Source organism: Ovis canadensis, chromosome 19 (genome assembly GCF_042477335.2).
Source record: "Ovis canadensis isolate MfBH-ARS-UI-01 breed Bighorn chromosome 19, ARS-UI_OviCan_v2, whole genome shotgun sequence".
NCBI lineage: Eukaryota > Metazoa > Chordata > Mammalia > Artiodactyla > Bovidae > Ovis > Ovis canadensis.
This window is the reverse complement of record NC_091263.1, coordinates 25,998,429-26,025,621: the sequence shown is the minus strand read 5'-3', so window position 1 is coordinate 26,025,621 and position 27,193 is coordinate 25,998,429. Positions and strand designations below refer to the sequence as shown.

At 45.0% G+C, this 27,193-nt stretch overlaps 2 protein-coding genes across 3 annotated transcripts in view; both read right to left on the bottom strand.

The window, feature by feature from the left end:
• CTDSPL (CTD small phosphatase like) overlaps positions 1-27,193 on the bottom strand; it is a 116,742-nt gene that overhangs the window by 14,121 nt on the left and 75,428 nt on the right. The window contains exons 1-4 of one of the 2 annotated variants that reach the window (XM_069561467.1): positions 18,998-19,503; positions 13,468-13,622; positions 8,245-8,277; positions 993-1,094 (exon numbers count right to left, since the gene is read on the bottom strand). In XM_069561467.1, the coding sequence (XP_069417568.1) occupies positions 993-1,094; positions 8,245-8,277; positions 13,468-13,622; positions 18,998-19,019 (312 nt within the window). In that variant the 5' untranslated portion in view covers positions 19,020-19,503. Of the gene's footprint in view, positions 1-992; positions 1,095-8,244; positions 8,278-13,467; positions 13,623-18,997; positions 19,504-27,193 lie in introns of those variants that run through there. The other variant, XM_069561466.1, reaches the window with a different exon arrangement.
• Positions 11,359-11,737, bottom strand: LOC138424481 (diphthamide biosynthesis protein 3-like). The gene has a single exon (XM_069561468.1). The coding sequence runs from the start codon at positions 11,700-11,702 to the stop codon at positions 11,454-11,456; it is 249 nt and encodes an 82-aa protein (XP_069417569.1). The 5' UTR covers positions 11,703-11,737; the 3' UTR covers positions 11,359-11,453.

Here is a 27,193-nt window from a genome sequence, read left to right as displayed (position 1 = left end):
AACTCATTTCTTAGGAGTACAGCCATTGCAGTTCCCCCTGGAGGCCCAGGCTTCCCAGGTGGCACAGTAGTAAAGAATCTGCCTGCAATGCAGGAGGCCTAAGAGACACTGATTCGATCCCTGGGTTGGGAAGATCCCCTGGAGGAGGAAATGGTAACCCAGTCCAGTATTCTTGCCTGAAGAATTCCATGGACAGAAGAGTCTGGTGGGCTACAGTTCCTGTGGCTGCAGAGAGACAGGACTGAGCACACACACACATACGTGGAGGCCCTTGGGTAATTTGTAATTTTGGCTGCTCTTCTGGTGGGGAGATGGAGAGGGAGGCGTGAGGGAGGAGATGGAAGTCAGACTGTGATGCTCACGTAGAGAGTACTGCAGCCCCTGGCCTTCAGGAGGGAGGGCATGCAGGGGGATACACACTTAGCCATGAAGCTCAGGAAAAACTCCAGCAAGCTCTTGTCATGAAAGCCGTTAAGATGAATGACTGAGTCTGTTCAGATGCCGTAGCTCTGAAAGTCTTCTTCAGAGTTGGGCATCTTCCAAAACTTGGTCTGGGAAAATTTCCAGGACAGTCAGTTGCTTGCTAGTTTTCAACTGTGCCTCCCCTTGTCCTTCCCCATATAACCTGCAGCTTGTGCAGTGCTCAGTTACCTAGACAAACACACAGCAGTGTCCTGGGGCACTGACTGCCTTGTGCCACCTGGAAAATATTTCTGCAGGGGGCAGAGTGCTGGAAAACTTAAACTGTATAAGAATGAGGTCTCAGGGATATTGGCAGCCCAGTGGATTTTTTTCTCCCAAACTAATTATGTTAATATTCAACTACTCGAGTTAATGTTTACCTGAGTTAATAACCAACAGTTACTGGGATTTTATCAACAGTGAAGTCATATGCCAACAAACCACAAGCTTTCATGTTTTTAGTTTTCCATTTTCCAATACAATTGTGGCCAAATCACAAAGATGATTGATCGTTTTTTATGTTGATTTACCTTAAATGAACTGTGCACCAATGTTTCATCTAAATCGATGACCACACACTTCTTTCCATAGTCAAGCACCGTTACCTCTGGAAGGAGGTATTTAGCTGGTGGCTAAAGCGGGGGTGAAAAAAAAACAATATTATCACCTTTATATAAAAGATCAACCAATTCCCTTATTATTGTGTTACACTATGTCAATGAGGTTAGAAATGAAACCAAACATTTAAATGCCTGGTTAGGTGCATCATGGAATTTTATTAAAAACAACAGGAAGAAGTAGCTTACCAAAGTTTTACCGAACAAATACTGTGCCACTGTATGAAAAGCTATGATGAGGGCCTGGGCTTTGGAACCAGACAAAGTTTGGCTGGAATATCAGCTCTGTTTCATCAGCTCTGTTTCTTGGCTCTGAGTTGGGAGAATAATACTTACCATAAAAGGTCGTTATCAGCTATAATTGAAGTAAAACATCCAGCATTCTGCCTGGCACATGTGTGGTAGCTATTGCTATTATTAAAATGGACAATATGAAAATGAATGTTCAATTATAACAGCTATTCTAACCATGCAACCCATGTTCTGGGGTCCTATTTCATTTTAAACTCAGTATGGTATGTAAGTATATTTTAGAGCTATACTGGACCATAGTATTTTTTTAAGTGACTGAAATTCTGAAAAACCTTTAAGAGGAACTATAGAACCACCAGCAAAATGCAATCCAAAGTGAAAAGTGAAAGTCGCTCGGTTGTGTCCAACTCTTTGCGAGCCTACCCATGGACTATACAATCCATAGAACTCTCCAGGCCAGAATACTGGAGTGGGTAGCCATTCCCTTCTCCAGTAGATCTTCCCAACCCAGGGATCGAACCCAGGTCTCCTGCATTGCAGGTGGATTCTTTACCAGCTGAGCTACCAGGGGAGCCCAGCAATCCAGAGTTACCTCCAATAATAGGAAACAGAAATAAGACTGGCCTACATACAGTGCCCTCTGCTGTGCATGCCCCACTCGGTACAATACTGGGTGAAAGCGACGCTCTTATCCCTTTAGACTCTCTGTCCCTGGCAGTCACACTTGAATTCACATGCTGTGTGTTAACCAGAAAACCCATTTATGTACCTTTGTAGTAGCTGACAATCTTATGATAAAGAGGTCATAAAGAGTTAAGAAAATACTGGATATCTTCAGCCAATCTCAATTTTTGACTTAGAGTATTTATTTGTTGGCCCTTGCTTCATTTTAGAAACGATTTTAAGCACTTAGTTTACTCCGTGGCATATTCACTACCCAATATTAACTAGCTAATTTTCTGCCCTGGAGGAAGGTCAATCTCTGTTCTGGAGTTAATGCAAAACAAATCAACGCGAAAATCTCTATCTGCCCTGAACCACTGAAGAATGGACAAATCAGCTTATCAAATAAAACAAGAAGAAAAAAAAGATATCTAGAAGTATTTCCTTCCAAATGGCTCTTTCTTTCTTTCTCTCTTTTTGGTTTAAGTTGAACATTAGTCACGGAATTTAATTTTGGACTTAAGCTAGTTCAATAGTGAATGTAACACAGGTGGTCAACAGGTTAGGTAAATTTGCAAATGCAATGATTACCTTGGCTGGAGGGCTGGTGGGGTTGAGCAGGATGAGCCCTGTGTGGAGACAGGAGCGTTTCAAATGCCAGGGGTCTCTCGAGAGAGAGTGTGTGTTTCACTCTCTCCAACATCACCCAGGAGAAAAGGCCCTTATGGCCTCCCAACTCCCTTGGCTCTAACGAATGTTCACAGGCAGAATCCTTGACGGTGTGGCTCTGGGAAAGACATGTCTTAGACCCTGGGTGTGGGATCCAGGGTCATGGAAAGGACTTTGCCCTTCATTTCAAATCAGTAAGCGAGTTTTATATTTAAAATAATGAAAATAAACCATGGGAATTTCTTGGAAGTCCAGTGGTTAAGACTCAGTGCTTTCATTGCTGGGGCCTGGGTTCAATCCCCGGTCAGGTAACTAAGAGCCTGTATGTTGTGTGGCATGGCCAAAAGCAAAGAATCAAACAAACAAAAACCCTGCAAAACCTGCAAGAGGTTCTGTATCAAAAAGAGATTTAAAAAGGCATAGTGTAATGAGCCCAATAAATGAACGCAACATACAGAACTGGGGTTATTCTGTTGTGTGGACCATAGCAGAAAACATACTTGCAACTAAAATAAAAATTTTAAAAAATTTTCTATTTCACAGTTATGTAATAAAAACACATTCTGATTGTAAAGAATATAAACATATAAAACGCAAGTAATCCCTCTTCCATATCCCCCATTCCCTTCCCCAGGTGCCCCCCTTTTTAGTTTGGTGTGTATCTGCCTAGACCTTTTTCTATGCATTTATAGACTAAAACAACATTTTAACTTTATGTAATTGCCAGCCTGGAAAATAAAGATCTAGAACTTCTATCCCGAGCATATCTGAAAACATCAAAGATCTGCCAAAAGTGGCTCAGTTATTTTCCAAGCTCAAGAATAAAAATTACTTTCTTTGCAGATTTAACCCACACTTTACAAGCATTCTCTGAGTTACCAGTAAGGAAGAAGCCTTCCCATATTATTTTAAGAGAGAAAAGAGTGAGTGGGGTGAGAGGCATAATAAGCAAGCTATTGATTTATCATTTGTGCTGCAGAGAACTAGGCCAGGCTGGGGCCATGCACTGTGCGGGGGGCGGTGAGTGGGTGGGGGGTGGGGGGGTGGAGTTTCGTTAATTCTTAGCCTGGTTCCTAAATGCACGCAGCTTCCCAGAAAGCTCAGCTTTAGATTAATGCAAATTCTTCAGACTGAGGGTAACAATTCTTCTGGACAGCTGCTGTGTCCTTGGAACATGCAAGGACACTACATAATTGCAGTCGTGTTTTGTGACTTCAGTGATCTGCTCAGGTGATGCTTGAATCATTAACTAAAGAATGTCCTGAAGCAAATTTTCTCCCAGGCCATCATAAAGCTGAAGAATAGGAGAAACACCAAGTATATAAAAAAGAGCTTTTTCTGAACACGATAATTTGTTCCAAAGCATGGGTGGGCATGGCCAGGGGGTGGGAATGGGGGCAAGAAATCATGGGGGTGAGGGAGAGGGCAGGTCTGGGGAGGGCGCTCACACCAGTGATCTTCCTGGGAGTGGAAGTGAAAGTCCTGTTTGGTCATAAGCTGGCAGCCAGGAATAGCTGATCTAAGGCGCTCATCCCATAGCACACTCTCGCAAACCTTACAAATGCAGTGCTCTTCTGGGACACGGATGGTGGTCTGTGCACTTGAGGTTTTGGGCGCTGAGTCTGCACACTGTCCCCCACCATCCCCATGCCTCCGAGCTAAGGGCAGAGTCTCAGGGCTGTGGGCAAAGCGGACTCGGCACCACCTCTAATGAGAGGAGCTGCTCTGCTTAGATGCTTTTCATAAGGCTTGCTGTTTATAAAAGGCTTAGTAAGCCAACAGCACAGAAACATAACTGTTAGAAAACAACTTTCTCCTCTTGTCTTTCAACATGTTTATGGCTCAACTGCACTGTCTCACTGGTGCTAGGAGCACCAGGTTGTTATTCCAGCAAGAGTGTGGAACTACAGGGTTAGGTCTACGCTGGGGCCAAAGCACTGAGTGCTCACGTTCAGCCTTACCACCAAACTTTACTGTTTCCAAACTGTTCCTCTGTCTTTTTCCTTACCCTTCGGAACCTGACTTGTACCAGACAGACCATGAGGCTTCTGATTAGATGTACAGAGGGCCTCAAGCCCCAGCTCCCAATTGGGAGACAAATGTTACTAAGCGGTACGTTTAAAACCAAGTCCAGGTAGAGATGTCACTTCCAATAGGTGTATAAAAGATGGGTTACTCAGTACATGATGCTGGGACAACTGACTAGCCATTTGGAAAAGCAAATAAAGCTGGATCTGGGTTACCTGGAAAAGCAAACAAGGGTGAATTTCGACTTCACACCCTACATCAACATAATCCAGATGGATCAAAGATTTAAGTGTGATAATGAAATTGTTAAAATACTAGGAGAAGATGTGGGTCACAGTCATAGAGTGGGGAGATCTTTCTAAGCATGATGTAAAGTTCAGAAGCCATAAAAGATAAGATGAACACATTTCCCTATACAAAATTAAACTTCTTTGTGGCCAAAATGATTGGGGACAAGCCCGAAAGATACATCATAAATTTAGAGTGCTAATTTCCTTGAAATTTGAAAAGATAACAGTATAAACGAATAGGGAAGGAGAAATACAGATGTACAATAAACTTGTGAAAAGATGTTCATATTGATTCAGGAAAAAACAAAGCAATAAATCAATACCATTCTTTACTTTTAGATCAGCAAAGATTAAAATATTTCCTAATACCATTTTTGATAAGGGGATGGACTCTTGGTGGGAATTTAAATTAGGTTTTTAGAGGATAATTTGCCTTTAATCTACCAAAATATACAGTATACCCTTTGACCTAGCATTTCCACAACTAGGAACCGATCACCTAGATACTATCACTCAGGTGCACAAACACACAAGCACAAGAATATTTATTTTTAAGAGCACAGAAGTGGAAACCAAGTAAATGCCATCAACCACATGTAAAACAATGGGGCAGCTTGCTGAGGACTAATATCTGGAAAGACATTCAAGGTATCCTGCTAAAAGCGAAAAACAATTTGTAATACTCTCGCTTGTTTAAAGACGTTTGTGTTGATTTAGAAAGTTTTTGGAAGGATATATAACAAATACTAGAAGGGTATTCTAAGGAGTGAGATCAAGTTGGGGGATTTTCTTTTCTATTTTAATCTTTCAGTATTTTTTTTAAACCATGACTTTGAATAATGAAAAAATATGAATGAGGGCTGCTTCTTTAGGGGCTCAGCGGTAAAGAATCTGCTTGCCAATGCAGGAGACATGGGTTTGATCCCTGATCTGGGATGATCCCTCACGCCGTGGAGCACCTAACCCTGTCTACCACAACTACTGAGCCTGTGTTCCAGCGCCCGTGCTCTGAAGCAAGAGAAGCCACAGCAGCGAGAAGCCTGCACACCGAAAACAGAGAGCAGCACTGCTTGCTGCAAGTAGAGAGAAGTCTGCACAAACAAACAAATAAAAATTAAAAGCTGTCAATGAAAAATTGAATAATGAAAAAAAAAGCTTAGTATAAAACAAAAACAAAATCAAAAGACCCAACCTGCACATGTAAACTACAGCATGTGAATAACAAAAGGGGGACTTGTGAGGTGAGCAGCAGTGATGGGCCTCCAGCTGGACCTCCTCTGGGCACCTACAGGCTCAGGGGGCACCTTTGTCTTCATGGGCTGGACAAGGTTTTTAAAAGGTATCAGAACTTGGTTTGGAGGCTCAGTACAAACCTGGACTTCTGATCCTGCGGGGCAGTGCTTCAAGCTCTCAGGGGCTCTCAGTATTAACCACTGCCCTTTCTGGACCACAGGGCAGTGTTACTGTTTATGTGACCTGAAACTTTGACAAGTAGGTGCAGATTTTGCAGGGGACCCCAAGGCTCGAATCCTCTGGCAAAGCTGGCCTCCAGATGGGCCTGGGTTCAGTCTTGCCTGCTACACAGCCAGCGGAGGTCACATGGTCTCCATCAGTGGACCTGCTTTTCTGGAGGTGATCATTCAAAGATGTGAGTTACTTTGGGTAGGCTTTGTTTTCCTGCAAAGTATGTCAGATTCTTAAAGCCTGATCCAGTGTCTCACATGTAGGGAACAGTCTGCAGTTTACTGACCTAACACTGAGCTAAATTATAGAAGATGTCTTTTCCCTCTTGGCTATTTTATTCTGGGACTCTAGAAAGAGATTTGTGGAGAAAGGGTCATTTGTCTCAGTAGAGTGTTTGCCCTGACAAATACTTTGATTTAGCACTTAACTTTATAGATAGCTGTGAATTAACTCTGGAAAAAAAACAGAGCTATCAGAGTACCAGAGGTAGGGGGACAGAGGCCACCTGTTGTCATCTGTTGAATGTAGACATGCTTGCAGGGAAAATACACAAAACTACTCTGTTATAAAGATTAAAAAGAGACGCCTGGTAGCAATCCCACTGGGTACCCTACTCAAACACTGGATTAGAAGCTATACTGATTGATCCATCTTTTTGATCCAAGTCAGTTCCCAACAAAGCCTAAACCCTAGGCATGCTGGCAAAGTCACAATTACTCCACAAACTCATGCAATCTGCAAATCAATGCAGAGTTAAAGTTCAGGAAAAAATTCGCAAGTGATATCCACTACCAAATTTGGAGTCAACCTGTACTAATGAAATCCATCGTTTCTTTCAATGTAAGATCAGTATCTCTTGGATGCTCACAGAAAATAATGTTAAAAAGCCCAAGGAAAGACAGATGAACAGACTTCAATCAGACAATCTGAATCAGAATCTTTATGGATTAGGATACCAGTTTCAGGACATCTGGAAAAAAAAAACACCTAAGTCCTTCTCTAAGGACACAGACTGTTTGAAAGATCTTGTTTGGTACTGGCATCTCAACTGCAAGTTTCTTTTGGGACTTGATCATTGACCAAAGATCAATGCTTCCTGCTGGCTGGCCTCAGGCTACCTGGCTCAGCTGGCAAGAGCAGAAGGAAGAGGAGGGGCGGTGGGGACAGCCTGTGCTGGGCTCAGACTCTGGTCAGTCTCCTGAACTCCAGGACAGAAGTTGGTGGCTCAAGGGAATACCCAGCTGCAGCAGAGCTGCAGGACAGCCAGCCTGGGAGAGTCAGGGCGGAAGCAGGGAAGGGGCGGGGGTGGTCCTGCAAGGTCTGTGAATATGACTGGGCTGATTTTTCTGATGGAGCCATAGCCAAGCTACCAACACTTGAGCAATCAGAAATGGCCTGCTCCCCTGGGAGGGGGGTCTTGGGAACCTGGTACCACTGAGACAGAACCTGTTGCAAAGAACCTCTTTGGGACAAAAGTATGGTCTCCCAGTCTATGGGGTGTGGGGGAGAAGGAAGTGCTGCCTTAAACTTATTCAGGAGGCCCTTCTCAGAAAGGTCAGAGTTTGGTTAATAGATGCTGGTTGCCTTGCTGTTCTTGAGAAAGTTCTCAGGACTTCCTGCTGACAGTTTAAAATGTAGCTTCACTCCCCTGCCCACCCCCCTCAAACACAACAGAGCTCTTTATACCACGATTAAAAAGCTCAATATAAGTCAAATATTAAAAAAAGTCTTTTATATTAGTAGGCCCAAAGCTACAAGATTCTATGAGTGTTTAAATAAAATTGGATAAATATACATACACTTGGTATGGGAATGATCTGCCTCTGGTCACCCTAAGGAGAAAGAAAAAACAAAATCATTGTCAGGTTTAAAGAGAAATAGATCATATTCTCAAAAGAAACTTCAAAGTACTCTTGAGTACTGCAGCCATATGACCTCCTGTTCTCTGCACCTTGGTGGGATTTAATGAGCAGGAGGAACCCAAGAATAGTCCTCAGTTACTAGGCTCCCCCTCTGCCTCCCAGCCACTCCTTCCCCTGACAAACCAGGCCAGGTTCCTGAGGCTCATAAGTCATCCTGTTTATTTAAATAGTGCCTCCTTTACTCCCAGGAATTTAATCCTTAATTGAAAAGGAAAAAGGAAAACCCATACTTTACTTTGATCCATAAATCTCTCTAATAACTCACCTGTTGCTTCTTGTAAGTAAGTTTTTCTCCAAAGACTAAAGCCTCAAGTCAATATGATACACAGGGAAATGGAGACAGTCTAACCAGATTCTGAGGATCCCCTGGCCACTTCTGGCCCTCTTCTAGGGGAGGACTGGGCAGATGGGACAGGCATGGTGCAAGGAATACCCTCCAAGGACACAGGCAAGGGGGACAGCTTTCCCATGAAAGGGAACAGAACCTGTATTGGTGGGGAGTGTTCAGAAAATTCAGATCCCAAGAAAGGGCCTCAACCATTCCTTATCCCCAGAATGCCAGTCACTCTAAACTTGGTCAATGGAAACACTTCATATCAGCATCATTGAGAAAAGCTAATAAGAAATCAAATTTATCTCCACTGAGAATTCCCAGTTTCTGTGCTTCTTCTTTTTCAGCTGATGGGATGGGAGGCAATGAGTCGCAGCATCATGGTCCCTGATAAGGAGGTGCATCGTTAGCAGTCTTCCACATGGAAGGATTTGTGAAAGTGTATCCTTCTTTTTCGCCTCACTGGGCCAATTAATAACGCCTGCTCTGACTCTGGCCATAAATTTGAGCTTTTTTCTATTACTCAAGCTCAGTCAGAGCAACAAGAAAAGTTTCAGCAAAGGAGGAAAAAAATCTCCCAGAATTATGGGATGGATTTATATATTATGGGATGGATTTTCCTGTGGCTCAGATGGTAAAGTGTCCGCCTACAATGTGGGAGACCCAGGTTCAATCCCTGGGTTGGGAATATCCTCTGGAGAAGGAAATGGCAACCCACTCCAGTACTCTTGCCTGGAAAATCCCATGGATGGAGGAGCCTGGTAGGCTGTAGTCCAGGGGGTCGCAAAGAGTCAGACATGACTGAGCGACTCACTTTCACTTCTATCCTTCTTTATTCAGAGGGGGTCACTGGGGACAGGGGTCTCATGAGAAGAAGTCAAACCTGACTGACACAGTGGCAGATGGCTGGTACCTTTCTGATCTCTGCTCCAAGAACCATTTAGTAACTTCTGGATTATCTCCAGTCCCTCGTCATCACCTCTGCAGTGTGACAGTTGCTCTTGTTTCCTCCTGACGTACTCTTGATGGCTCTTTCCTTCCTCGGGACACTGGGGGCTTGTCTTAAGGATTCACAACTGCCTCTGTCATCATTAAGGGCAGAGGTGTGCTATTCTCCAACATAACAGTGCAATCAAATAAAGTCTCAGTTTTCAAGAACTTATGCAGAGAAGTACATTTCAGAAGCTTTTAAATGCTATGGTCCTAACATCTGGAGATTGGTGGGACAGGTTTTAACAAGAGGCTCACAAGCCCATTGGGTCACAGTGGACCCTCTCAACCCTGCACTGCTGACATTTGGGGCTGCCCTGTGCTCTGCAGGGTGCTCAGCAGTATCCCTGGCCCAGGCACTAGATGCCAGTAGAAACCCTGGAGCGTCGACAGAAATGTCTCTGAGCGTGTGCATGTGCGTGCTCAGTCTTGAAGTTGTGTCCGACGCTTTGTGATCACATGGATGGCCACCCACCAGGCTCCTGTGTCCATGGGGATTCTCCAGGCAAGAATACTGGAATGAATTGCCATTTCCTCCTCCTGGGGATCTTCCTGACTCAGAGATTAAACCTGCTATCTCCTATACTGGCAGGTGGATTCTTTACCACTGACCCACCAGGGAAGCCCCACAATATCACCAGACACTGTCAAATGTTTATTAGGGGAAACAGTCATCTCCAGTTGAGAACCAAAGTGCTAGTGGGGAGATGGCAAACAGCCCCCGAACACAAGTGCATCTTTAGACTAAGTGAACGCATCAGTGAGGTGAGAGGTAACACCCACTAAATGGTTACTTTGGAAGGACTTGAGGAAACACAGACCATGACCAAAGCTGCTACCTTAGACAGGTATCTGAGCTTGAAAATGACCCTAGAGGTTTACGTGTGTGTGTGATCACGGGGTGTGCACGGATGAATAAGCATCTAGCAATGGCATTCACTCTGCCTCACCCTCAGTAGTCCTCCATGGTCTCTGCCATTGGAGTCTTCAGAGTGCCAACTCCTCCTCGCCTCTGGCCAGGGGCTGCAGGCACTCTCATACTTTCATTTTGGCGCAACTGGTCTTCAGTCCAGGCTGTAATCGGGACAGTTGCAATGGCTGTCACACCAGGCCACTGCTCAGAAGCTTTTCTCGAGGACACAGTAAATACACAGGGTGCACGGAATCGTTCTCTCCTCCTCCAGCAGGCTGAGCTCAAAGAGGCAGAGACTGCCTGGGAGGCAGTGGTAGAGACAGGCCTGCAACTGGCCTCCACATCTATTGAGCCTGGGCTTTACGTTCCAGTGTCCTGATTAGGCAAGTGCAAAGGGCAGAGCTGCCCCACTTTGACATGGGCTCTTTCTACAGGGTTTGGTCTCACACACTGAAGGGTCATGGATTATGCAAGTGATGCACTATTCACGGTGAATGCTTTAAAAAGCCACGCTGACAAGTGTTAACCGAAGGACATTTCCACGAACAAACACTAGGTCCAGCTAAGTCCAGCTCTGCTGCAGGAGATGCCTTTACTTTAAAGACCTTTATTCTCTGGTAGATACAGCTAAGGGTTCCAGGAAACCTTCCAGGAGGAAGGTTCTTCAACACCACCTTCTCAAGCCATTCATCTAGGCAGGTATTCATTAAACAAAACTTACTATGACAGCAGTGACTTCTCTCTCTCTCTCCAAAATGACTGTACCCATGAAGAAGCTATTGACTTTGCATTCGATTTTTCCAGCTTGGCTCATTTCCCAAAGTTCACGCTTTGGAATCTAACATGTCTTCTTCAGCGTTTAACTAGTTCTTTGTCAGCAGAAGGGGCTGGGACTGTCTCTCCACACGTGAACTGATCTTTGACATAAATCACGTTCACAAGGAGAGAGCAGCTAGGCCACATTGCCATGTCTTCCCTGTTCTTCAAACCTTCTTTGATGATGCAGAAATTACCCCCACATGGGCAGGAGTAGAAACACGTCCCAGAGTCCTTGTCATATTGGAAGTCCTCAATCTTCACCTTGTCATGAAACACGGCCATTGTCACTGGGCCAGCAGAGGTCTGTCACTTCCGCGACCTGACCCAGGCCGGGGCAGGTCCAACCTCAAGGGCTCTGGCCCAGTTGGGCTAATTCTTCTCCTTTCGTTTTTTTTAATCCTCTACAGGCCTAGGATACAAACTATGTTCCCTTCATTAACAGGAACTCTCTACAGCAGTGACTTTCAAACGGTATAAGCTGATAGTTTAAGGAAAGTACACTGAGGGGAGATATCAGAATACAGGGCTGCGACAGGGTTTACAGGCAAACTTCATTATACAAATTCTACTGACATAGTTTCCCACATCAACAGAGGGTAAGGTTTAATATCTCTTGAGGCAAGTTATCTTTCATTATATTTTTCCAAAAATTTCTCAGCTATTCTTAGATAGTTTTTCTTCTATGTCAATTTTAAGTCTTCCTATTCAGAAACACAGCACATTTCTCAATAAATAAGAGCCACCATACCAAAAGCTTTTAGTGAACTCTCAGTTTTCGGTAGTATTTTGGGCTTTCAATGCAAATAATCACGCCATCTGCAAATAAAACCGGCTTCCTATCTTTTCCATATTTGTATCAATCGTTTCATTTTTAAAATCTTATTACATATATTAGCCAGAACTGCCAACGATTGTCCTATGTTGTTGGCTGTTTATTTTTAGAAGTCAGCTTTTTACGATGCTCAAATGATATTCTACTATGTATCTGGCTGTACTGTTGACTGGTATGTAAAGGTCTATGGCTGCTATGTATGTCATGTATTAGATGCTGTAACATGAAATGTCCCTCTTTCTCTTGTTTAATGCTTTTGGCCTTGAATTCTGTTTGTCTGATTTTAACATTGCCACTTTTGCTTTCTATTTATTTGATTTGCTTTGTATACTTTGCCCATCTCTTTATTTTCTACCTTTTTTTTTTTTTTGATATTACTTTATGTTGGATGCTGGGTCAGAAACTAGTAGCCACCTGCTCTGTAAGTCATTAGCACTGTTTGCCAAATAATTCCAGCTCTCTTTCTGGGCACATGGTAGGATTATTCTTTCATGCTCTTTGAAGTTAAGTATAATCATGGGAATTGCTTTGGCCAATAAAAGCAAGCTGAAATGAGTCTTGTTACCTTTGAGTGAACACTTTAAGAGCCAGTGTGGTTTACATGTTCCTTTTTTTCCTGATGTTGCATGAGATTACTATTGCTATCCCTGCTTCCTTTCGGCTTATACTTCTGTAATTTTTTTTTTTTTTTTTTTGCTCATTCTCTTACCTTGAACTGTTCTGAATCATTTGGTTTTGAATGTGATGTCTGTTAGACAGCATGTGGGTAGAACTTGTTTTTACCTATTGTGATGATCTGACGTAAAATGTTTTATTTGATATGTATAAAAGAATATATAACAAACGTTGATGACTAAACAGGGTAGTTAAATCCACTTAAATTTATCATCTGCTTTTTTCCAAGTTTCTGTTTCTCCTCCGGACTTTCCATTCCTTTGTCTGTTCCTGGTTCTTTAACTCTCTATTTCATATGTTCAACCTCCCACAACAGAATGTGATAAAAATGTGAAGTGACTCTTCTAACTCGCATCAAATATGTTCTTTCGTTGTGAAATGGGAATGACTGACATATCCTGTAACAAAATGATGAACTTTTTTGGCAATTTCAAATCTTTAAGTTTTTGGCTGTACACATACTGTCAGAGAGTCTTCCTAAGGATGTTCGTCAAGGATGGGACAGAGACCCCGTGGCGGCAGTTGAGCATTTACACTGACCTTCTGGAGCCCACCGTTCTCCTCCACCAGCGGCGGAAGCACGCCAGGGCTGCTGCCTGGCGGGGCCTCCACATTGTAATCACGGAAGCAGCAGAAGAAGGAGCTGAGGATGCTGCGGCTCCTCTGCTTCTTCAGACTAACGTTGCACTGGGAGGCTGCGAAAGACAAACAGGGCACAGTGTGGTCAACTGTAATTCGATGATACCCGAGACCAAGTCACGACTGGAAGACAAAAGGTACCGGGACGTCCTCTGAGAGACTGCTGTGTGACTCCTAGAGGGCAGGATGGCTGATGAAGTCCAGTCCTGCTGGCTGGACAGAACTCCCCTGACCTTGGCCCAGTGGGGGCTGTGTGGCTCATTAGCCGAGCCATCCCCGGGGTCAGGTGCCATCTGCATTCCTGAGCCCAGCATATAAAGTCCTTCAACCTTCGCACAAGCTCTACTTCGAAACACAGGTCCTTGCAGGCACAAATCAGATCTGATCCTCGCTGAGAAGCAGTTCTCTGTGAAGTGTGAAGAAAGACTCACTTGGAAACTGGGTTCCTGGATGCTCCCTGCTCACCACAGCAAGACTAACTTCATGGGTAAAGAAATAACATGTGCGAGGGCACGAAGCAGTCCTCTTCTTAAATTCTGCCACTTGCCAAGAAGCTGATAAGAGCCTGGACCTAGAGAGCCTAGGGGTGGATGCTTCCGTCACACTTAAAACAGAAACTGCAGGAGAGATGGCACAGAATGCAAGGGTTGGCCAGGACAGAGCCCATCTTCATGAGACCCAGGGCAACACTGTGCCACCCACTCAGTCCCTGGCCTGCAATGGACTGAGGCTCCAGAGGGACGGATGGGTCCTTTCTGTTATCCAGGGCTCACAAGACAAGCCGCCACAAGTCAGAAATAAAAGGCAAAAATTAGTGCTGATGAGAAACACGCCTCCGGGGGGGGACGCTGACAACTTGGAGGTGCAGGAGCGTTTTGCCTGGGAATGCAGTCCCACCACATGCCACATCTGGGTGGGTCAGCAGCGCTGCGCACAGGCTACCGGCACAGGGCCTGTGCTGGGGGTTGGTGGGAAAATCACCACTGCAGGAAATTGTTTAGAACACGTGCTATTCTAACTGGGTGTCCATCTCTCCCACAAAGGGATTCTGGCATGATTCCTCTTTGTACACCCAAGGGATTTGTATAGTACCCACCCTCTCAAGAGATCACAAAATCTTTGCTGGAAGTCTACAGGCACACTTCTGCCAGCAGTAAAACCAAATGCATTCAGGTGGAAATTCTGAAAAAGGACAGAAAGGCTGTTTTGCCAGCAGCTCGACAGGCCTGGATAGTTTCTAGCCAGGGGTTGGGCAAATGGCCTAGGAAGTGTGAACTTAAGATCCTCAGTGGGAATCCCCTGGTGGTCCAGGGGTCAGGACTTGGGAGCTTTCATTGCGGGCAACTGGTTTCAATCCCTGGTCCGGGAACCAAGATTCTGCAAGCCACAAGGTGTGGCCGGGGAAAAAAAAAGATTTTCATTCACTCAAGATGAACTTGAGAACCATGAATTTTTGGAACACCCGGCTATTTTTTTTTCCCTTATGAACCCTTAGGTGTATGTCAAAGTGAAGTGAAGTGAAGTGAAGTCGCTCAGTCGTGTCCAACTCTTTGCGACCCCATGGAAAAGGGCATCCATTTTCTCATTTCAGGCTCCACACACCTGGCCCGACCAGACCAGGCCACAGGGACCACCAGGCACAGGGACCTCCCGCACAGCAGAGGTGGCAGCAACAGTGACCACTATCCCCAGGGCTGGCCCGCTGGGCCGAGCACGTCACAGTTCTTATCTCAAACCACCCTCCTAGCCACCCAAGGAGAGAGATGACTGCCTCTACCTCACTGCAGCTAGGAAGTGCATGTGCTGGGACTCAAACACAAGTGGGCCTGTTTCCAGAGCACGTGCTTTCCCCATGCACCACGCCAAAGACAATCCTGTAACAGCTCGGGTCAGATTAAGACAGAGGGAACACGCCAAATGGGGAGAAAAGCATGGCCATAAACTCATATTTAATATAAATGATTGCTTAAGCTGTTCTGTTGTTACTACGGGTGTTTTAGTTTTTATGGCTCACTCAAATAACTTAGTCAGAGGAAGAAAAAACTGTCTCTTCTCTGGTTGATAGTACATTTCTCTACAAATAAACAAGCTGTTTGTTCCTATCTTGGAGACAATGAGCTGTTAACACCCGGGCTGGGCAGTAAATAGCTCTGTAAAACCCACTTTCCTGGATCCTGTTTTCATCAACAGATCACATAAATCTTCCCCATAACTAACAAACTAACAAGCTAACCTATATATTAAAAAAATTCCTGACTCTGGAGATCATGAGCTACTTATAACTTTCACCATATGATTACTTGCCCGTTTGGCAGCCACAAATAGGACTGCGGGGTTACTATTTGCTCGGGTCACTTGGCAAACCATTGCCCCCGATGGGGAAATGGCAGCTCACTCTGCCCTGTTGGTATAGGAAGAGGTGAAGCAGCTCAAGTGGTCTCACGTCCAGGGCTGTGGGAGGGTCCGGGCATCTTCCTGCTAAATAAGGTCAACGTCAGGGCCTGCAGGAACCACCTGGAAGCTGGGGGTTCTGAATTGTCTCATCATTCTTGGGCTGGGCTGGTACTCTCAAAAGCAGACTAGCGGGGGAAATGGATGGATTTCCTGAGGACCAGTATGAGCATCACCCCGCCCGTGACCCTCGCTTCCCTGAAAAGGTCAAGGCAGACCCTGCTGACTTCCACCCCAGTGGCCGCCTCTCCACTGGCTACAATCCAGAGGCCCTTGATTTACTCATAAGCCTCTGCTAAAAGGCTTTCACAGTTGATGTATGAAATAAAAATCTATGTTGCCATGGAAAAATGTTTACAACATTAGGTCGAAAAAGCGAGATAACTGTATATATGACTTGATCATAGTTGTGCAAAACAAACGAAGAGATTACAATAGAGAAACGCCTGGCAAAATATATATATCAATGTTAATGGAAATTGTTAGATATGAGTATTTCTTCCTTCTGTTTTTCTAAATGCTTGATGGTTATTATATTTTACTCAAACGTATTAGAAAGAAAATCATCTTGTTAAGCTTTCTTTCAGCAACTTTGTAAAGCTCAGGAGAAACCACATCCTATTCCTAAACTTAACCCTTTAGACTTATTCCTCTGCTTTCCATTCTGGGAGGTTTGAAGGGAAAAGCAGGAGAGGGCAGCACCGTAAGCCCTGCAGGAGGCAAATGGCCTGGCTGTGGTGGCCCACACTCACCCCCAGACGGCGACATCGCCAGCAAGGAACACACCTACCACACCAGATAAGGCCGTGTGAAAAGAAGGCGCCAAGTCCGTGGCCTGCCCCAGCAGAGCACTTTCACTGCCTTTCTCACCTGGCAGCCCACCTGGCCTCTCACCGTCCCTGGACACACAGGTGGCCCTGCTCCTTCTCTTTGCTTAGTCAAGACTCGGCCTCTCACCACCTGTCTTCACTCGCCCCTTTGAATGTCCCTACTGATAACAGGAGAGGTCTCGTGGTGGCCCAGGGGGCCAGAAGATGGTCTGTATCAGAATTGTTAACAGTAAGATATTAAAAAAAGACAGTTTAATACACACACTGAGTTTAAGAATATTTTGGAGGAGTAAAGGGATAGGAACTTCAAACATCAGTCTCCAACATTTCATAAAGAGACCCAAGTTTATCAGTTTAGGAGGCAAACATCATCAAAAATTACTCCCAAGCTTTCTGCTGCTCTCCCCTGGATCATCTTCCTGCTCCTCTCCATGCCCACATGTGCACCTGACTTCTGGTTTCTCTCAGGCAGACTCTTCATCACACTCACACCCTACCTCCTGCTCCTCCTTTCCTCATTCCCCACTTCTAAGAACATCCCTGTTCTTCAGGGGCTGGTTCAAAGCCCACCTCTTGGAAGAAGCCCGTTCCAGTAGAAGGGGTTTATTCCTCTGCCACTGAGTTACCCAATAAACATGTGTATGTCTAGGCTACATCTTCAGCCCATTCCTCTCTCCCAACTTCCAGGCCACTTTATCCACCTGCCCGCCAGACAGATGTCGTCTCTGGATGCCTCCTATGAGCCCCTCACCCAGCAGGTCCCCTCTTCAGCTGGAGCACCAATCTCCTGGTATAAACATTTATGCTTATCCCCCTCATTAAGTCACTGGTTTTGATATTCTTCAGTTCAGTTCAGCTGCTCAGTCGTGTCCAGCTCTTTTCGACCCCATGAACTGCAGCATGCCAGGCTTCCTTGTCCATCACCAACTCCTGGAGTTCACCCAAACTCATGTCCATTGATATTCTTAGCAGCTCTTAAACCTGTCCACAACAATGCCCTGGCTCTGTCACATCCCAGCTAGGGCCCTCACCTTCTGTCTCTGGACCACTACGACAGCTGTGAAGCTTGTTTCACTGCTGCCGATTCTGAGTCCCATAATAACTACTGACGGGACCCACTGAGATGTAGCCCGACAAGTGAGGAGATGGGTTTGGTGGTCCTAAGTGTGGCCTCTGCAGTCAGCTTCCCAGGTACTGCCTCAACTAGCAAATGTAGGTATGGGACCCAAGTTATATGACTTAGGCTTCTTGTGAGAGTCAAATGAGTTCTTACTAAGCACTCGGAATGATGCCTATCACAGGGTAAGTGCTTCATAAATGTTAGCTCTTATTACCATGAGTCTCCTAAAAGCTTCTGCTTCATACAGGAGTGGGGGTTCTGCAGGTAAACCTTGGATCACAGGCTGGATTCCGTGGGTGCACATTTGTTCCCTGGCACCTGACAATTAGGAGGCCCAACTTACTATGACAGATCTTGGTCACCTACACTGTAATTTAGAAATGCAAAACTAGAAAAATCTTAGAAGTGAGTTTACTTAACTGGAGAGGCAGAGATGAGAAAAGAAAAAGGAAGAAAAGGAGGGGTGAAGTGTCCAGATGAGTGTTGTTGGTGGCTGTTCACCTGCTTTCCCTTAGGAAAAGAACAGTGCTTTCAAGATGAGGTGTCAGAGCACCCACTGGCTCAGCTCTCCTCCGATGGGCTCTGCGCCTTCCCGTCTGCTTCTCACCCGGGAGCTCCTTGCCCCTCACTGTGCATCAAAAGGCACACCCTCCCAGGTGAGGAGGCCAACAGACCCAACATGTCTCTCCTGCAGGCTCCCCTCCTGAGCCCTTCTATTCTGCCATCTCCCTCAGGCCCTGGGCGTGCTGGTCTGTCAGAAGGACTGCCCCGCTTTCTCCCTTGGTTCTGCTAAGGAAGATGTGCTCATGGTTGCTCCCAGCAGCTGTCCTTCTCTCCATACAGCCATACAGGTGTTTGGCCCTGAAAATGGACTCCCCTAGGGTAGGACTGGGAGATCCCTGGCAGGGCCAGATGGGGTGATCCTAAGACGCCTCCATTTCTCTGAGCAGCCCTGGGTAGGAAATGCTTCTCTGAGAAATCCTGAGAAAGGTTGTAAAGAGCTGGAGATGTTGGGTACGGCCTCACTCACCTGCCCAGTGCCCTCTGACCATATGGAGAGTGTGTGACCTTGAGGACAAACAGGCACGGGGCTCTGTTTTCCGGGACACATTTTGAGAGCAAACGCTTCCCTCTTCACCGCCAGACTTGATATCACCGCAGCCGAGAAGATGAAGACCCTGCTTCCCACTCAGACACACCTTTCTCTTTCTCCGCCAAGGGCTGGGGAGCTTCCACCCTCCAGCAGAGCAGATGAGGGGCTTTGAGAGTGCCTACAGATGGGGCAGCTGACGTGGGAGCAGAGATGGCTGCCTTCTTTGAGTCTTCAGTCCTCCGGGTAAGAGAGGGATCATCCAAAATACCTCCCCAATCCCTCTGGGAAGACTGCTGGCCCAGCAGCAAGAACCAGTATCTTCAAAGCACCAGCTGCCGACAGGGCGTGCAGTAGAAACGCAACATTTTTGCTTGTCAGGATCCACCATCTGTCCTTCTGGTTAAAGTTCCACCACTCTCCCCCCAGCCAACTCTCAGTGCATCGCCACAGCCCGGCCAATCAGAGCTATGTGATAGGCTTAGGGATGGGCACGTGACCCAAGCTGGCCAACGAACGTTAGCCCGGGGACTCAATGCTACAGCTACTGAAGGAGATGTTCTTTCTTTGCTGGTTTGCGAAACTGGCAGGATGTAAGCCTGGAGCCACTAGGGCCGTCTTGGCCACCAAGTGAGAAGCACCTACCTGATCACATGAGCCAACACCGGGGAGAAAGTAACTGAGCTGTGGAGAGGGAGAGACCTCAGACAACATCATCTGTGGACCTGGTTTCAATACACCAGAGCTTTCTGGCATTTTAAGCTACAGGAAAGAATACACTCTCTTTTTCTTTTAAGCCAGTATGGATTGGGTTTATGTTATTTGGCATGGAAAGGATTATCCCCTGAAGATGTGGGCTCCTAGGCATGGCAATGTAGAGACACTGATGCACCACACAGGCGCCGTCCTAACCTCACCATACACACGCCCAGGAGGGGAGGCACGGGAATAAGCAATCCTGACACAGAACGCTGACTGTTGTTGCAGTGGGGTAGCCCAGGGCGTGGCTGGGGCCTGGAGAAGGGCTCATGGTCTAGATTTGGGGCAAGGAGAGTAGAAGAGATTTCTTAGGAGAAAGAAGTCTGAGAACTGGGCTAACAGCTTCATAAAATTGTTGGAGGGGGCAGGGAAGCAGGGAAACAGCAGGGTGTCAAGGCCCTGAAGTGAGAGGAGCATGAGATCTGAGAAATCAATGTGGTGAGGAGCATGAGACAGGGGTGAGGTCAGCAAGGCCCTTGTAAACCACGGCGATGAGTCTGGATTCGATCCTATGAACATGGAGAGTGATGTGACCAGATCTGTACCACACGTCATGGCTTTGACTTCCGTAATTGGAACTACTGAGTTTAAATTTTAGATTATGGCTGATGTAGGCTATCCATCCATAGAAAAGATTTCCAGGATATTTAAAAATCACAGATGTGGACTCTTTCTGTGCACCTAGAACGGAACTTATTTAAAAATCGACTTTAAATACAAGTTACATGGAAAGAAAATGGGCTTTAGAGGGACATTTGGGTTCAAGTCTCAGCCCTGCATTTTGTTTGTCAGTGTGAATTCATCTACCTAACCCACACCAGTAACATGGGTATACCTACCCTCCCAGGGTTGTTGCCTGGACGCAGTGAAAACAGGATATGTTTGTATATGAGAGAAAGTCTACCAGTGCCTTAAGACACAGCAACAAAAACTTTCGGTCTAAGCCCAGTGCATTGTTGCACTATGAACAGAAGGTAGCTTGTACCCAGACGACAGCACTCACAAAGACAGCCTGGCTTTAGGAGAAAACACGTAGGCAGACCCATTTTGTTTTTGGTTATGTGAATTCTAAACTTAGAACGTGAAGAAGCTCTTTAGAACTCTACCTCCTATCTAGTGAAGGTTTCTTTGTATAATAATAATGATGTTAGAAAGTAAACAAGTAAGAACCAGGTCCACACGTGAAACTTAAAATAAGTCCTAGAATTCAGGCCTTTTCAAGGAAGTCTTACATGAAATATGATCAGAAATAAAGCACTGTAGTTAAAAGCATGGAATGCCATGGGGAAAGTCCACCGAGGCTGATGGTGGGGTTTGGTCCGTCACTGGGACGAGAGGCAGAATACACCACTGAACCCACAACCGGTGGGTGTAAGAGGCCGAAAAGGGCGTTTCTTCTGATCATCCTGTTCTACTTCCTGACCTGACTGGCTCCCTTCTGTATCCAGACCCCAAAGCCAGCGTTTCCTAGGTACTGTGGTAGTTGCCCACGCCGCACCACCACTGCCCTTTGACAATTCTTACGTTCTGACTTGGTTTCAATTCCAGATGTAGAGAGGCTTAGGAACCATCCCGAACCCCTGGCTGCAGAACCAGAATCTCTAGAGTCTACCCAGGATCGGGGCTTTGTATACCATCCTCTGTGAGCATCCTACCAACCATCCTTGTCTCTGATCTGGTCTATAACTCCCAGTGTCGCCTCACCACCCCCATCTCTATATGATCAAAAGAGTGATTCAGGGTCAAGACGAAAGTAGCTGATGTGGGTAGGAATGTTTGCTGCTGCTGCTGCTGCTAGGTCACTTCAGTTGTGTTCGACTCTGTACAACCCCAGAGACGGCAGCCCACCAGGCTCCTCTGTCCCTGGGATTCTCCAGGCAAGAACACTGGAGTGGGTTGCCATTTCCTTCTCCAATGCCTGTGAATTCATCCCCAGTCATTCAAGTGTCTCCCCAAGAGAAGAAACTGCACCTTGGCAGCTACAGGGGTCAAGGTTCACCTTTCATTTCCACGGTGCCAAGACAGCCTGAGTGCTGGCACGGGGTCCAGACTGCCAAAGACCCAGTGTAACAGAATTTCTAGGAGAAAACTGACTTAACACACAAAGTCTACAGCTAAGGTGTCAAAGCACCGAAACCTGCCCTCAGAACCAGTTTCTTCCATGTCTCAAGCAGAACCGAGAAAGGTACTGCACAGTAGATTCGTGTCATCCACATTATTTACAGCAGAATATTAAAAATATGCAGACATCAATGTTATCAGAGCTGCAAAACTGGACACCAGAGTTTCCCAAAGTAAGGCTATTTCTCTGCCCCTGTGGATGTCAGAGCATTACAACCCTGAAGAGGCCATACGACTGGATTTACAACCACATTACCACGGAAAAAACTAAACACACTTTTTTAAGGAAAGAGGGGGAGTTCCTCTCAAGGGTCGGCTTTTAAATGAATGCACCATTTCTTCTCTTCCAGAATTGGGCTGCAATCTCTGGAATGCATCCCAGGGCCGTGGTTTGGAATGAGTGTCTAACAGGAAATTCTGGGCAGTCTATGCATACATTACATTCCTTTCCCACCCTGAACGAGTCGTCAACAAACACAATTTTCCTCTGTTGGAATAAAATGGGAGGTGTGGGGGTGGGGAGAGGCCAGGGCGCAGACCGTGCAGGGTTCAAAGGCAGATGTGGCTGCTGAGAATTCAAACATCTCTCGCTCCTAGAAAAAGGACTTAAGTCACTTTTTGAGATGTCCCATCAGTCCCGACTCTATCTGCAAAGGATCGATTTGCCCAGGGAATTACATCCGCCACTCTCTGAAAGAAACGTGCCTTTGGAAGCTCTTTTTCCTGCTGCAACCTGGAACTGGCAGTGGTTCCTCTAGCAGTGAGAAATCAAGGTGGGGGGCCGGCAAGGGCTGATGGCTAAGAACTGGGCAGGAGAAACCCTGGTGTCATCCTCCAGAGATGGGAGGATGTGCTTCCCCTGTTCATAGTTGGTTCCTAATAGCCCACATCAGCTGAGTGCTTTGTTTCTGTGAGCCCCTCACACAGCTCACCTGTGGCCTTCACGATGTGCAGTTGCCCATACCATCACCCCATTTTCCGATAAGAAAACCAAGGCTCAGAGTCCATACGAGTATGCAGGGAGGGTTCTGGGGTTCAAAGCCAGAGCAGCCGGCTGTAGGGTGCCTGGCCTCCCCACCTGTTTCCCTGTCTCTCCCCAGCACTTGATGGATTTGGGTTTTATTTCCAGGGAGAAGCTCTGAATATGAGGCTTTGGACCACCTGCCTTCACTCCAAACACTGTACTCTGAAAAGCCCAAAATGAACCTGTAACACTCCCAGCAGCCCTATTAGATGAAGCCAGACACACAGGATGTGCTACTGACCCCTCAATGTCCCTGGGCCATCAACTCTGTGACAGCTTCCTAGGAAGCCCCTAAGCTGGGAATGCCTTTCCTGGCCTCAGTGCTTCTGCAAACCCCTGTGCCCACGTGATGCAGCTCCTGTTGCAGGGCTGGAGATACACCGGGTCTGTGTGGGTCTAGAATATGAACTCTTAACCATCACTGTACAGAGTCTGTTTTTCATACTGAAAGCCAAAATCAGTAGCAGAACAAAGGATTTAAACAGATAACACACTTATCTAGAGGAAGCAAAGGTTGACATTTAACAGTAATCAAATTAATGAAATGTTTAAACAACAAGGCCCAGTTGTGGATCTAATAAATGAGCAGAAATGATAAAAATAACAACAGATAGCCGATGGTGGTAAGGTTTTGATGGCCTGCGCCCATTTACTCACACGTTGCTGGTAACTCTATTATCTGGAACAAGTCGTATGAAAAGCAGGTGAGTGATGTGTCAAAGACCGTGCTGTACTCACACCAGCGGTCTGACCATCCAGCAGAGCAGGGATGCTTAATTAAATCAGCACACAGCAACCCGAGCGAATGCTGTGCAGCCACAAGAAGTGACCATCGTGAAGACGCGTGGGGAGGCACATGTGCTCAGCGTCAGGCAGGGCATCTTAGATGCTGAGCTGTCCAGCGCTTGTGACTTTGTCTTCTGCTCTGGACAAGCTGGGGAAGGCAGCTTCCAGAAGGTTCCAAGCAGCTACCTGCTTGGAACACATGTTGTTCATGTCTGAGTTCCTAAGCCTAGAAATACATTGGTGCAAAATAGGCCTGTCATAATGGATGTTTACTGAACAAGCAATTGTGTGAAAGGTAACACAGAACAATGAAAATGACTGATTTGTTAAGGAACAGCTTCTGAGATTCTTTAGGGGCACGCTCATCCCTGCAGCACGCCTTTCCTGGGAAGTGCTCTTGCCCACAACAAGTCTCCCTCCTCCAAGCAGTTTCAATCTATACCGCCCACACGCGGCGGCCACAGAAGCTAACGCACGGCTCTTGGCTGTGTTTAGTAAAGGTCACAACTCCTGCTTTCTATAAAATACATAGTGCACATTTTCCAAAATCAGAGAGATCATATGAGATTCACCAGTGGAGAAGGAAATGGCAACCCACTTCAGTACTCCGGCCTGGAAAATTCCGTGGACAGAGGAGCCTGGTGGGCTACAGTCCATGGGGTCACAAAGAGCTGGACACGACTGAGTGACTTCACTCTAAGTAAGCACAGCAATCTCTGGATACTATGACTAGCTTAATTATAATTTTTCTTTATATTTTTGTATCGCTTCTCAATTTCTATAATCTACTTATATGTATAGTGGAAAAAACTGAGTAAATATTTAACATGCTTATTTCTGCTTAAAAAATATATTTGAAAGTTTTTACATTTCATGAGATAGCCTTCTACAACCTCAGTTTGATTGGTTGTATCGGATTCCACTGAATGGATGTGCACTGTGCCACAATTAAACTAACTTTGCATATTTGTGTTGTTTCCTTTAAAAATGTGTCATAATAAATGCTGCAGTTTGTTTGCAACAGTAATGCTGGGAACAGTCTAGTTGTTTATCAGTGTGGGACAAAATATAATACATCCCAGATGTGCAATATTACACAGTTGTCAAGGAGAAGGCTGCAGTTCCGTGTGCATTGATAACAGCTAACACTTATCTTATGTAAGATGCACCAGGCGGTGTTCCATGCACTTTATATATATCTTGACTCACTCAATCCTTTCAGTAATCTTATGAGGTAAGGACTATTATTATATTCATTTTCTAGACGAGGCCCAGAGAAGTTAAGAAACTTGCTCAAGATGACAGAGCCAGTAAGTACTAGGCTTTATTTAAATCCAACTGGTCTGGGCTCTTAACCTCCGTACTATACAGCCTACTGATAACGGAGCACATTCTGAGATACAGTAAATAAGAAAAGCAAGGTACACTGAAACATACAGCGTGCTACCATCAACCTTCAAATACAAAATCAAATAGATTAACAAAATAGAAAGCACAAGCATGTGCATATTCTTACTGATGGAAAGAGTGTCTCTAGAAGGATTTACTAATGTAAGTAACTGGTTGCCCCACGGGAGAGGAATGTAGAGCTCACCAGAAAGGAGGAAGAATTACTTTAGTATCCTTTGGATTTTGCATCATGTGTTAAAATACTAATGGCATACTGTGCATCATGCATTATAAGAAGTAAAAAACTGAACCACCAAAAATAATACTGCAGGGAGCATAGCGTACATAATTTTATGTGCACATCTGACTTATCCCCTTAGAAGAAATTCCTAGAAGTATAATTGCTTTTCAAAGGCCAAAGTCTTTGAGAAAAAAAAATGTCAAGCCTCTAGATAACTATGGACAATCTGCCACCTAGAGAGGCGGTGTTGATGTGCACCCACCCCCTCATGGGGGTTCCACGTAGGCTGCGCAAACACTGAGACCTCAAACAGCCTTTGCCAAGCTGAAAGGTGAAAACAGCCACGTGCTGTTGCTTTAATTTGCATTTCTCAGGCTGCCATCTGAGTTCCACAATCTTCCCTATACTTTTTGGTCATTTCTATCTCTTCTTTCGAAAACTGCTTATACATTTTTTTTGCCTATTTTTTTAATATTTTGACTTACAAAGGTTTCTTTGCCATATATCAGACACAAAATCCTTGGACTAATCTGTACACAGGAAATTGTCTCTGCTTTCCCTCTCCTACTTTTTAAAACAGCAGTTACATATGTGCAGAAGTTTTAAGGAAATCAAATCTAAATATTTTTCACCTGATTCCTTCCCAGCCTATTATATACTATTCACTTATATTTTCTTCTAGTTCTTCTTTAAATATTTTATCTGTTTGGAGTTTATTCTGGTATACAATAGGCTATACGAACCTACCTTCCCCTCAAAAGACTAGCCAAATATACTAATAATATTTACTGAATAATTCATCCTTATACAATGATTTGGGGATTCTGTTCTACCCTATCCCATTCCATCTGATCCCACTCCACTCCTTTACTTGCGCCAGTAATATACAGCCTTGCTACTGTAGATTTATTGTTTTATATTTAATACTATCAGTCCCCATTTATTATTTTTTAAAAAACTTCTTAGATAGTCTAATCCTTTATGCTTCCAGATGAATGTCAGAATCACTTTATCAAGTTCTAAAAAAAAATACAACTGGGATTTACTCACATGAGGCTCATAAAATGTACACCCACTAATTTTAGTTAATTTCATTAAAGTAATTAAAGGAAGGTTAAAATTAAAAAGTTAAAAAAATCCATCTGTTGTATCTTAGTCATAAAAACTGTGCCAAGATTAAAAGTAGCTTTACCTATTAGCTTAAAAATAGGTTGTTAAAACTATGTTTTATGTAAAGTCCCCTGGTAACAACCTATGGGATTAACAACAACAACAAAGAAAACACCTATGGAAGAGACACACGCACACACAAATGAGAAGGAATAAGTTCATGTCACTATTAAAAAACCCCCAACAAAACACAAAGAAGAAAGCTAGGAAAAAGAGGGCCAAAAATGTAACAAGACTGACAGAAAACAATTAACAAAATGTAAGACCTTCCCTGATCTTCCCTGGTGGCTCAGACGGTTAAGTGTCTGCCTACCATGCCTACCATGTGAGACACTGGGGTTCAATCCCCAGGTTGGGAAGATCTCCTGGAGAAGGCAGTGGCACCCCACTCCAGTATTCTTGCCTGGAAAATCCCATGGATGGTGGAACCTGGTAGGCTACTGTCCATGAGGTCGCAAAGAGTCGAACACAACTGAGCAACTTCACTTCACTTATCAGTAATTACTATAAACATAAACAGATTAAACTCCCCAATCAAAAGACACAGATTGACTGAGTGGATTAAAAAAATAAGATCCAACTACACACTTTCTACAAGAGACTCACTTTAGATTTGAGAACACATATAGGCTGAAAGTGAAAGACT

Bases quoted from the DNA above. Each gene is read 5' to 3' on its own strand.
- LOC138424481 (XM_069561468.1), bottom strand. From the start codon at position 11,702: ATGGCCGTGTTTCATGACAAGGTGAAGATTGAGGACTTCCAATATGAC.